The sequence below is a fragment of the Alosa alosa genome, chromosome 5, assembly GCF_017589495.1.
Source record: "Alosa alosa isolate M-15738 ecotype Scorff River chromosome 5, AALO_Geno_1.1, whole genome shotgun sequence".
NCBI lineage: Eukaryota > Metazoa > Chordata > Actinopteri > Clupeiformes > Clupeidae > Alosa > Alosa alosa.
Window position 1 is genome coordinate 11020947 of NC_063193.1, and position 13512 is coordinate 11034458.

Sequence of the window (13512 nt, forward strand, 5' to 3'; positions counted from 1 at the left end):
GCGCGCTATAATAAGCATAATTACGTTTTTGCTCATATCTCCAGAACCGTATGGAATTTACATTTCCCCGCCATTTAAAAAAAAAAAAACCTCAATAGTGAAATTAATCTATCTCCTCCTAGACCGTTGATCAGATTCCTATGAAATTCAGACCTTAACCATCAGACCAAGCCTTTTTGATTTGTCTCTCCGTTTTAAAGTTAAGTCAAAGTAAGCATCAATCCAATTTTGGGAAAGTGGTCTATAACAATGTTTTTACCAATATTGTATCTTGTAAAGGTCCAATCTTATTCAAACTTCATACACACAATCAATACTAGATCCTCATGAAGCACACCACATTTGGTACAATCCGGTCCATAGGGGGCAGTACAGCCTCCACTTTCATTCTGCTAAAGGGCATTGCCATTTTTCTTAGACCCCGACAATCTCCACTTGATATATTTTGTAATTTAATTTGGTTAAGCGTCTCTTTTTCTCTATTGTTCTAGCCTATTCAGAGTTATTTCTTTTCTGTGGTTTGCCATTTCAGAACTCGCAGCTTTTAAGCATGTAAAAGGCACAGTTTATGACTTATGGCTTTGTAAGGGGTCAAACAGCTGGTTCAGTTTGGTGCAGCTGGTCTTTCTAAAGGTCAGCAAACAGTAAGGATTATGCATCCAAGCATTATGCTGACTTTAAAATATCTAATTAACAGCCCTGATTGCCTACTTCCAAGCATTATTCTTCCATTCATATAATTAGATTCAACTTTATTGTCATTGCGCAGAGTACAAGTACAGAGACAACGAAATGCAGTTTGTGTCTAACCAGAAGTGCAAAAAAGCAGAAAAGTGCAATGTGATATAAAAAGTAGTTGGTGCATAGACAAGACAAAAGATATAGTGCAGTGTAGACAGTATAATTGTTTTCAGAAGGTGGTTTAGAGTATTATAAATTAAATCTATGTGCAGTGTATTAGCAGTAAATTTATAAGAGCAGAATAAATGTAATATGAACAATGTATGAACAACATGTACATATATGTACATAGTGGCAGTACCATTATAGTAGTAGTAAGAACAATATAGATATATGCAGTGTATTAACAGAATATATTACAGAAAAACTGAATAAATATTTAGTATGAACCATATAAACAGATATGTATGTACAGCTATGTGTATGGTAACAGCACCATTGTAGTGCAGAAACAGTAACATTATAGTATTAAGAACAAGTTTATGTGCAGGATGAAGAGCAGTAGAATATGGCTATAAATGTAATACTTTCATTAGCTTCATCTCACCAACTCACCATGATGTGCACTTAGTGCACATCATCCCCTGCCCAGATGGATAACATTGATGTACATGACTTTAGTTCAACGGGCACTGGGTGTCTCAGGGTTGCACTAAAGCACTGCAGCCTACTAGCAATACCCTCCAGTCTGTTGGGCCTAGTCTGGGCCAGCTGTGTTCTCATAGCATTCATAGAGGGGGTTCTGGGGATCCAGAGATCTGGCTCACAGAACTGATGAACAGGTGGTGGAAGGGAGACAACCACTCGGGAGCTGCCTTCCTGATCTGCCCGGCAATGAGGAGATGACAAGGCCTCTGGCACCCGGCCCAGCTCTCTCCCCTCAGGTGAAGAACAGGAGATTGGTCACATCTAGAGCACAGTCAAAGACACACTGTTCATGCCAGCCACTGCATTTTTTGCCCTTCTTTGCAACGACATGACACTCTGCCATAAGGGACAGTGATGCATCATAATCATCACCATAACAGGTCCAGTCTGAGGCAGTCGCCTGCCCCACTGCACTGTCTACCAACCAGTTCTGCCAAAGCTGACTTGTGATGACCAAATGCTGCACTGTGAGGGTTTTTGATTCTGGCAGTAGTTGAGGGGGGAAAAAAAAAAAAAAAAAAAAAAAAAAATCACCTCTCATTCTCTACACTCCCATCTGGACTACACAAGAAGTCAGTAATATCTCGCCAAGCAACTCAGGGCCTACATCCCCTAGTGTCAGTGAAGTACAGATGTAGTCTGGCTTTCACCAGACCAAGCTAAATCTTGTAAGATTGAAAATTGGTCTTGGGAGTCCGCCATGTATTTTCTACTGCACAAGAGACGTGATCAACGGTCATAGTTCAAATAACTCTGTATGCAATTGGATAGTCATTCACCAATCTGACCAACGAACCTGGTGATGTTTGCAGAGAGATGCGGAAACTCCAGGCTCTCCCACTATTGTCATCGTTTTAAACCTGCCAATAGTGTGCCAGGTAGATAAGCCAACTTGTGATTGGTCCCGGCGAAATTGTAACGGAAGCAGCAGAAAAAGATGCACAGGTTCGCCAGCAGATCAGGCTGGGTTTACCCAGCCTAGTGTAGATGTTCAGACTGGGTTGGCTCATTTGTCTCAAACAGCATGGCATTTAGGTGGGGTGGTCATCTTCTAATAAACCAGGGCTATACACCTTAAGCTGACCATAGCCACTGCTCCCCAAGAAATAAAACACAGTACAGAAATATCCAAAATGTACAAAAGCACCTTATAGAGACCTAATTACATTTATTTGAATTAATCTAATGTGGAGTTTGATACTGCCAAATAATAGGGAAACTGCACATTGTACCATTGGAGGCCAACATACCACTTGCACATTCAGACTTGAATTACTCCGGCCACCAACTGGACCCTTGACTAGAGCCTGCATGGCGTAGCCAGTCCTAATTTAGAAAATGAATACTGAAGTCAATTAAATCCAACAACAAATGAATCTGCTCTGATGGGCACTGTCAGTGTTTCACTGGGCTATGGATGTGTGCAATAGAGGGGAACATCATGTCATCTTAAAAGAGCATGGTGGAGCCTCAGATCTAATAATGGTTGTCTAAAAAAAAAACTAAATGTTTTCTTCCTCCCCCACGAGACCTTGTTAAAACTCTAATGATACTCCTCCATTCTTACCAAATCTCCTTGTTCTCGGGTCCTTGGAGCCCTCTAAATCTCTGTCAGACAGACAACCTCACATCTCTGCAATGAAGAGACAGTGATGAGGAGAAACAAAGACCAAACACAGTAAATAAACATGCACATGCATTTTGAGATCTGCCTTGAAGCGATCAGATAAATGATCATTACAAACAGAGGATATCTGAAATGGTGGAGGATCATTTCAAAAAACATTTTGGACAGCATCATTCCAGACTAAATTCTCTCTAAAAACACATCCTCAACTATCAGAATTCACCATCTGCCTTGCATGACCATTTTTCAGTCCTACCAGAATGAGAACAAAATAAGGCCATTAGGTATCCTACATAGTTTGGGATTCATGTTGTTACTAGGCTCCCCCTACAATTGCAAAGTATTTGTATTTCATACACCTGTAAATACCACTCATGGCTCGCACCTGGACACAGTACACAAACCTGGATTTGTCTACAAACCAGCAAAGATAAGCTCATGTCAGCCATGTCAACTGACTATTATATTACGTTATTATAGACTAACGGCATAAGTCATAAAAATATTGTTTTGCCTAAATCATTAAATTCTTGGTTAACTCTTTTTTGCTTTCTGAAAAACCTTAGGAAGGTAACGATATGGTGCCTTAAAGTTGCATACTGCACTCCAGTAACTGGTGGTCAAAGCATATATCTATAGAAATAAATATAGTATGAACACAAGACGTGCTATTGAAAGTGGTCACATAGAATGACATGATACACTCTTAACATTTTGCCATATTAGATGCACTAAGAAATTTTACCATAATTCTTAGAGGCCTGGTAAAACGGTTTTAGTACAAGACCTATTGACCTTGAAAGTGCACAATATACTGTGCATCAGCCCACCAGCAGCAACTTTCAGACACCTGGTAATCACTTTACAAATAATTTTTGCTGCACATCTGTGTTAAGTACTGTCATAATGACCCTTGCATGATGCAATCATGTAAAACACATTGTTCTCTATAAAATGCTGAATATGTTGTTCCATATAGCTTGGTGTAAGTATTTAGGCATGGATTCAACTACAAGGCACCAAAAATGTCATGATGCAATCATGTACAAAGCCTTCTTCTCTATAAAATACTGAATGCTTTCTTCCATTTGGCTCAGTGTGAATTTTTAGGCATGGATACAATTACAAGGAAAGGCACCAAAAACGTAAGGGAATTATTGAGAAGCCCGAAACAAATTTAATTTTTATTTGGCTTTATTATGTACAAATTAAATTACACAATCCCCAATGGAAATGAAGACAGTCGGGCCAAAGACGTTGAGGGTGAGGGACCTGTGTGAAAAAACCCAAAGAGATTGAGGTCAGAGGCACAATTTTCTTTCATGTGCACAGCATCCAAGTGCCATAAATTCAGTGAACTAGTATCAGATCCATTATGACTGATCCATTGGCTTATTCAGACAGACACACACAAAATAGGATTTTGAGAGTCTTTGTTGCGATCTATTGCAAACTAAGGGACTGCAGCAAGTCATTTTTTTTACTACACCCCCCTTCCCTTCAAAAAGTGTGTTTCCACTGCAGAGGACACAAAAAATCCTGCCTGTGTCTTGCCAGAAACACCCCATTATAAAAGTATTCCTGTAGATCAGGATTATCATACGTTTTCAAGTCACAAGAAACCTTACTACACCATGCCAAAATGCAGTAATCACACCAACCCATAGAATACTCAGCTAGATCGTCTCAAGGCCTACTTTACCAATAGTTTAGCAAACAAACAGGTGAATGTCATTACACAACAATCTTAAAACAATGGGGCCAAAATGGTATACTTCAACACAGGAAGTGTAACAAAATAAACTCTATGCAAGACTGACAGAAACTGACAGAGTGACTCACCTTGCAGGCCATGGTCCAGTTTACTTCTTCAGGATCTGATGCCTCACAACAATGAAGGGGAATGCAAATCCACTGCCAAAGAAGACCACCATCATCCCCAACAGCCTCCACTTATTCTCCACGGAGAATGGAAGATTCTGTTGAAGAGAAAAAAAAGACAGGCACCTTCAAAGTATTGTTACATTTGAATGCATTTTTTTAAGACAGCCTGTTAGTGGTATGTTACCCCATTGTCGTTATTTCTAGTCTTTTGAACTATGCAAGGTCACTTTCTGAGTTAGTTCAAGACAGCAACTTATAATAAATGTAAAAATTAGAAAATATTGGATACACGTACATTGGATGGTTTCTGTTAGCAAAACGTTACATTATCAGTGACCGTCAAATAGCGGAAACGTCAAATGGTACCAACACAGGCTAAACTAACGTTAGCTAGTAAGTTGTCTCTGGCACAGCTGCAGCCAGTGCTCCAAGATCACCACATTAAGGTTAACGCTACTCCATCTCTTTATACCACCTATTTTATAACAAGACAACGTTAAACGTCCTACTACCTTTCTGTTACAATGGCAAACGTGAAGCATCGAACTTAACCATTAACATTTCTAGCCGTAAGTTAACGTTAACAGTTTTGGTGGTGACATGCTAATGTTACCAAACGCTTATTTACATAACGTTAGTATAACTGGCAAGAACAATATTAGGTAACTACCACCTAATGCAAAGTTGGACTGACAGGGTCATGCTAAGTAACGACATATTAACTTACACAACGGAAATGCATTAGCAAAGTTAGCAACTGTTATCACTAGCCTACATTAAGCTAACTGATGCTACTAACGTTATTAGCAAAGTTAACATCAACAAAACTAAACAGCCAAACGCAACAGAAATAAGTCTTCATTGAAAGACTGCCAGTAACCTAATTGAATCAATAAAGTCACATTGGTAATTGATTAAGCCTACATTGTGTTAGCTGACGAGCTAACCATGCTAGCAAAATGACCTCGAGACAGGTTGCAACTAAAGCTAGGCCACGGCTTTGCCTTATTCACTTTTCAAATTGAAATAGCATATTCAATTGCAAATTAAATACCTGTCCTGGTCCCTCTCCGTAGTGTGAGGAACGAATTGCAGATGTTGTAAATCGACGAACTGCCTGGCCAAACATGGTGACTTAAAATCGTCTCTGTTCAATGCGAATGATAAGTTACTTGCGACCTTGTTTCTAAAGCAGGAAGACGGTTACAATGACTTATGGGTAATCATACGCATTTGAGTGTTCATGGGAAATGCAGTCATTACTGCTTAGCAGGTTATGCGTGCCTTAGGCCTATCAGTTTTTGGGTCAGCTGACAGACGATAGCCTACTGTAACTAACTGTTAAAGGAAAACTCTTGTTAAAAATGACGGCAAAAGGCCAAAAACGAGGACACTTGTTTTCACACCAATTTTCATTTTGGCAATTGCCTATAGACATTAATTGTATGGACAATAAGTGCATGTGCTGAGTTTTTGAGACAGGCCCAATTAAAACATATTGCAGATTATTCACTTTATTCCGGCACACCCATTTTAGAAATGTATTTTCTTCCGCCTTGTGCTCAATCTACCGGTAGGCTAGTTCTGGTTAATTAGCTTCATTTGGATAACATGGCAGAAGAGGATGGAGAGGCTAACTTGGGAGGAAATGAAACTGCCATCAGGTTGTCAGATGGCAACATAGACCGCAGCAGTCCCGCCCACAGCCGATTCCGGAAGTAAGAATACAACACAATTTCCCCTTTGACAATTGGAGTATAAGCCATAAAATCGTACCGTCCATGGTAGACTTATGGCTCGTTCCAGGCAACCCGTAACCCGTGTTTTCACAACCTTGAAAGTGCCCTGGAATGGCAGTCAAACCCTTAACATACTACCCGTAAACTGGTACCAGATGTACTCCTATTTACTGTTTTTGACGCCACACACACATAAACAACAGCCGCAGAAGGGTTTGTCGTGACTTGTCATGTCTTCGCCTGGAATGCAACTAAGTTGTGAGTCGTGATTTGAAGTCATAACTTACAGGCTACATTGTGTCTGGAACGCAGCATTAAACCCAGCTTTGACATGACAATTGTACGCAATTGTACATGCTCATAGACGTCAAAAGTTAATGGGGCATCAACCTTGTTTTTAGAAAAGAAAAAAAAATTCACGATTTAACAGAAAAGTACTAGAATCTACACTACCCAAAATCCTAACATATAAAAGCCGGTAAAAGCAGAGTCTTTGATTGGAAGAGATCGCTGTTGCCATGGAAATGTTTATGCCACTGTTCCCATGCCTGTCATCTCGTTAGGCTACTCGCTGGAATCAAGATGCCGCCGTGGCCTACTAGTTAGGGCTTGTAACCAGAGGGTTGCCGGTTCGAACCCAGACAGGAACGGCTGAAGTGTCCTTGAGGAAGGCACTTAACCCCTCACTGCTCCCTGAGCACCGCTGTAGCAGGCAGCTCACTGCGTCGGGATTAGTGTGTGTTCACTGTGTACTGAGTGTGTTTCACTAATGGATTGGGATAAATGCAGAGACCAAATGTCCCTCACGGGATCAAAAGAGTATACTTATACTTATACTTAAGATGGATACCGAGGCTGTCAGAACCGATGTGTGGCCATCCGATAAAAAACAGTTTTTCTCATCTTGAAAGTTGAAACCTTTTTTTTCTGTTTTTCTGTTAGTTTTTTTTGCTCGAAATGATATGTTGATTATGAGTCACGTTGTAGCTGGTTAGCCTAAGGCATGGTCTAAAACTTTATATATGGATATTTCCAGACGTCGATTGGAAAAATGAATGGGAAACTTACTTCCGGAAACTAAGTGCTCTCGGAGGAGGAGCTGGACTGTTGAGTTAAATTGCACTTTGCCACACAAGGCAATTCACCTCTATTGGTAGATGATATGCGGCGGTGGCCTCCCGTATGGAGATATATTTTAGAGATGGACTGTCATTCTCAGCACAGTATGTTTGTTTATTCTGTCAGTGTACTGTATGTCACCCTTATGTCCTCCTTGTCTTCATGTATTTCTGTTTTGTTTTGTTTATCTGTTGTGTTTGGCTTATTCTGTTAATGCATACAGTATGTCACCATGTGTTTAATTTTATAGTGTGTGAGTGCTGTATGACTGCTGGCTATCTATATGTTTGTCCTATGTCACCTGCCAAGGGACTGCAGATGAAAAGTAGTTATTAAACTCTGGCATATTTACGTGGTGTTTTTTACACAATGTTCATTAATATGCATGGTCCTTATCAAATAAACCAATTAATAAAATAAAATAAACATACCGTAATTGTCATAATATGTTCTTATAAAGTGCTTTCTTTTTTTACCCAAAACCCAATGCATCATCTGATTATTTACCTAAGACAGTGTTCTCCTAACTTCAGATAGGAAAGATTTAGCCTATTACAGAAATGTCTTAAGTCGCCAAAATCCTAAATTAACATTCCTAACTTTAGGATTACCCATAACATATGATGGCAGTCATCTTGATCGAACTCTGCTATCTAAATGTATCGCAATGGATGTACTGCTCAACGGGAAGTTCGGGCACGAAATGGGCAAAGATGGCGCCCCCCCTGTTTGCGTGCGGAATAAGGTGAAAAAGAGGTCCTCCTATTTCTGGCCAGATGACGGACAGAGTAATGGTTTCCAGACTCACTGCTTCGTTTCACTTCGTGAAGAGAGTCTGGCCTCTCACAATTTGAAAACGTCTTAACCCTGGCAATCACTAGCCAAATCAAATACATTAATCCAGGATTCCTAATGTTCCTAAAGCTTACTTTCATCACATAACAGGGAGGCTACACCGGGCACTCAACTGAAGTATTCCGTTCGCGACGCATTAACAATTTAAGAAGACTGGTCTTTTTTTTCACATATATGCGCCAGTTTCATTGATCATAGTGACGCTAACATGGAGGCTACACCGGGCATGTAACTGAAGCGTTCCGTTTGCGACACGTAAAAATCATTTTAGAAGATTGGTCTATTTTTTTTTTCGAACACACACGCGCTATCTTGTCTGGTGTAGCTAATTCCATTGATTTTACTGGAAGCTAATTGTTGCGGCAGAAGCAACACGAACAGAACACTTCAGTTACGCGCCTGGTGTAGCTTCCCTGTAATTCTTACAGACACGTGAACGGAGCGTTTCAGTTATGTGCCCGGGGTAGCCTCCTTGAGACCCCGTTTACGTAGGAAAAACACATAATATTTTCATGAGGTTTGGCCTTTCATTTACACGAAAACTGAGGTTTGCAGGTGTTGCAGGTGTTGCTATACCATTTACCACATCCACTTTTGAAACAAATTTCGAGACATACTGTACTGTATGTCATCCCATCTTGTCGCTGATTAGCCAGGCACTATGGTGGCAAAGGGAAATGTTAGTGTATTGTCAGATGTGAAATGAAAATGAACAGAGGAACTAGGCGGGTGGAGCCAGTCTAAGCCAGACAAAAAACTGACAAATGCTGCACCCAGTATTCACTGATTATTGTGTGAAAATGTTTGCCTTTAGGCTACTTATTTGTCACCAATACGCACAGTACAGTACAGTATATTCATACACTCCTGCCATGATGTTTTTTTAGTAGCATGCACATGCCTTTGACAATTTAAACATAGACAATTGGTAAAGATAGTTTGTATGTGAATTAAATTAAGTCCAAATTAGCCTGTATATCAAGCGTGTTTACAGGACTTGAGAATGGCACCATTTGAAAAGAGAGAGACAGAGAGAGAGAGAAAGATGCAATATGCTATCAATCAGTAGGCTGATGTTAACAAAGCCCTTCAGCTTACATCTTTTGTGAAGTTGTAGCTTTGCACTAGCACTGACAAACATTCCAAGTTTTTAATAGAATGAGATGAGATGCACTTTAACATCCAAGGAATTTTCAAGATGTGGAACTGAGATGAAATGCTTGACCATATTTACAGCTGTAGTTTGTTAGTCCTCTGGCTCCACTTTCTATATGTGTAGTATAAAGCTGCTTTGCTGACTCAGATTTATTGCACAGTAAATAATTGAACACTGAAACGCTTTAAAACGGGGATGTGAATTGTTTAATTTATCCCCAAGGCTACTTTTCAATCTCAGAATATGTGATTACTTCAATGCTTTCCAAGTGCTGTGTCGAAATAGTTGGAAAAGATTTGCAGCAGATCATCTGAAATAATGATTTTGGACCTATGGATCTATGTAGATTGCCATCTATCTGGCATGTATTGTCTTATGGAAGAAATGCAAAATAAGTTGCATGGTATTACAGATATTTGCAAACTGAGTTCAAAATAAGTAAAATAGGACACAGGATGATTTATTTCCTGCTCATCTACACCTAAGGAAGTCCTGGCATTGCATTATGCAAACTGGATTGTCAAAATGATAGAAAGTGTCACAAACGACCTCCAGTAGCTGATGCACTTAGTCTTCTCACTGGTGCCATATCCATCAGCCTCGGGGTCGAGACTTGGCCAGGCGCCATCTGTTTGCCTTGTCACTCAGTTGGTTGGAGATGGGACTCAGCATCACGTTGTGTTTGTGGCTGCACCTTGGCCATAACCTCATGCACATATAATGACATAAAAACATTATTGACTTGATGGGACAACACAAGACAGACGGCTTTCATGTGTTTTATTCTTTTTTTTTTTTTGTCACCCTTCAGCTTGGCTATGGTGAGAGCCTCCATCTGCCATCTCCCCAGTGAACACTTGTCCCAGTTCATGAACACATTGCCACATGCATGCCAATGCATCACGTGATCTGTCACCAAAGTATGTATTTCCTAAAGAGAATAGGTTAGACTGCAACAGGGAGCTATTAAAGATATGACATTTCACACCCTGACAATGGACTGTTTAAACTGCTTGAGGTCAGGCTCAGGCCTGTGTAATCACATGGCTAAAACAGAAAGACTGTTTCGATGGATCTTAAACACACACAAAACTTTTTAAGTTGCAATGATTAACATACACATTACCCCCACCCCCAGAAATAGTTAGTGGTCCCCAGCCTGGCATAGCCAACTCAATTCTATTCAGAATGGATCTGCACACAATTGGATAGACCTAACCAATCAGCGCAATGGAATAGCCTACAATGAGCCTACCTTCTTCTTGACAAATGCCTTAATTGCTGTTTTATGTTTGTTTTTAAAGTTATTGCGCTATAAATATTTTGTACAACAGACGCAATTGCCTTTTTGCTGCAAATGAAACCAACCGAAGCACGCTCAGGTGACATCACAGAATGCACCGTTGCTCATCTGTCCATCAATGTATAAAGCCCACCCTGAAGATTTGATTGGTGCGATCAGTTCCCTGCTGGGCTCGGAATCTTGTCAATGGAGCAATACCAGACCGAATTTACCTATCTTAAATGTTGTTAATTTTTTAAGAAATTGTTTTTAAATTCGGGCTGGTTGCACAGGAAAAAGTTGAGCAACTAATGCCATTTCACTACACGTTTTACAATAGCATCTACAGTGTTTCTCAAAGTGGTCCGGGGACCACTGGTGGTTCACAAGCTATCCCAAGTGGTAAAATGTAATATAGATGAGTTGTTTGCAATATTGAACCAACTTGTATGTAAGTCCAAATTGCTTAAGTGGTCCTTGGTCTGAAAAAGTTTGAGAAACACTGATCTACAGTATACGAATCCTGTATCCTATACATTTATAAGGATGTTGTAGAAACCCTGGCATGTCTGGGCTAGGTATACATTCAGGAGACCACTCATGTGACAAGCAATGGTGCTTCAGTGTCCTGATCTGTTGAAGAATATTTCAGTCTTTTTTTCTATTTCAGATAGTTGTTATTGCTCATAGAGTATGTGCTGTTAAAAGTGATTAAGAGGGTTAATTTGTTGAAGAAATATGAAAACAAAAACTAAGTAATTTTGCCACTTGACCTTTGGTAAATTCTTAACACATTTACAAGAGTTCATGAGATACCGGTCACTTTTAGTATAAGCCTATGTTGTTGTTGTTTTTTGCACCCTGTGTCCGTAGGCCAAAGCAGGTGGAACACCACTTTATCAGGTAACACTCCCCTGGAGGAAGTGTTCAGAGTGACGGCTTTATCAGCGGTCTTCCAAGGTTAGAGGGGGAATCGGAGTGATGAAAAGCTGCACATTCTTCTCACAGTCCCCACTGCCTTGGTCCAGGGAGCATGATGCACGGTATTCTTGCAAAGGTGCTCGCATGGGCAGGTGTGCCAAACACTTTCATACTGGAGATAAGTCTATCCAAAGCTATGGCACTACAAAGGGACCCTGATTAGTTCCATCATTCACTCTCCTCTCTCTCCCTATCTCTCTCTCTCCCTCCCTATCTTTATCTCCCTCTTTTGTCACACAAACACACACACACACTTATAGACACACAGAAATGTACTCTTGCGTGTTTACATTGACATTGATCCAGGTTATTATTGGATTTCTGATTTTGTGTTTGTATGTATTCGTCATGCATATAGGAATATTAATAACCAGTTTTCTCTGTGATCATGTAGCACCATATACTGAATATGATCAAACTCAGGATTACCCTCAGTACATGTAAACACAGCCATTGTTATACAAACATCTAAGGCTTACTGACCTCACAACAGTGTTTAGTGACAGCTTTGGTCAAGGCCACTATGCATGGTATGTTTTCACATCAATCTTTAAAAATGACTCAGAAGAAAATGGTATGTGCTGACTGCTGGCCAAATCCCTGTGGGAGGTCAAGTCTCTGAACTGATGCAAACTGAAAGATTGAGAAACAAGGCAATTTGCACTCAACATTTAAGAGACAAACACGCATGCGCATACACTGGCCTCAGACATGTTGATGCATTTGACACACAGACAGAGAGATAGAGAGAGAGAGAGATAATCATTCTGAGAGGCTTTCTCATTGTACAACTGCACATTTCACCATTACATTTTTATAGCAAGTTAAAATTTCTTTAAGCCACTGTATGAAGCATGAGCATAGTGCGCTAAATTTGTCATGCTGAAGTGCTTTGAGGTTTTGGTTCGTGTATGAATTTTGATTATTGTAGATTGAACTGAATCAGATTGAAAATGAATGTATTGTATGGAAATAATGAATATGTTAAAATCATGTAATGGAGCTAAGAGCAGGATTTATTTGCTATACCCCAGATGGATTTCCCAGATACAATTATGTCTTGAATATTATCTACATCTTTGTAAGGCAGTTCTCATTCTAGAATAATAGCTTATTCTTTCAAGTATCGTGAGTTGGGATTCTGTCATGACAGCTTTGGAATAGGCTGCTCCCCATGGGTTGATTTTGGCAGCTCCTTAACTTACAGCAGAAACATCTAACTTCTAGTGTCTGAGATACTAAGTTGTCAGCATCTGTCCCAAACATTTTCAGGCAGATCTGATGAAGTTCTCTAACATGTGAATTGTGAAGTGTGAAATGTCTGCCATAAATACTGTGAGTGCTCTGGGTGGATATTTATTTACAGCAGCTGCTTTGATTCAGATGTCATCATGGACTGTGATGTTTTAAGCACACATGACATTGACAATTTACACGTGCTACCAAATTGGTGAGGAGAACCAGTGTGATTAAGTCCACA

At 40.0% G+C, this 13512-nt stretch overlaps 1 protein-coding gene across 1 annotated transcript; it reads right to left on the minus strand.

The window, feature by feature from the left end:
• Positions 1 to 4192: 4192 nt before the first annotated feature.
• On the minus strand, positions 4193 to 6118 carry LOC125294752 (cytochrome c oxidase subunit 7C, mitochondrial). The gene is made up of 3 exons (XM_048243730.1): positions 5955 to 6118; positions 4859 to 4995; positions 4193 to 4288 (listed from the first exon to the last, which is right to left on the minus strand). Exons 1-2 carry the CDS (start codon positions 6027 to 6029, stop codon positions 4879 to 4881), a joined length of 192 nt encoding a protein of 63 aa, XP_048099687.1. The 5' UTR covers positions 6030 to 6118; the 3' UTR covers positions 4193 to 4288; positions 4859 to 4878.
• Positions 6119 to 13512: the final 7394 nt, after the last annotated feature.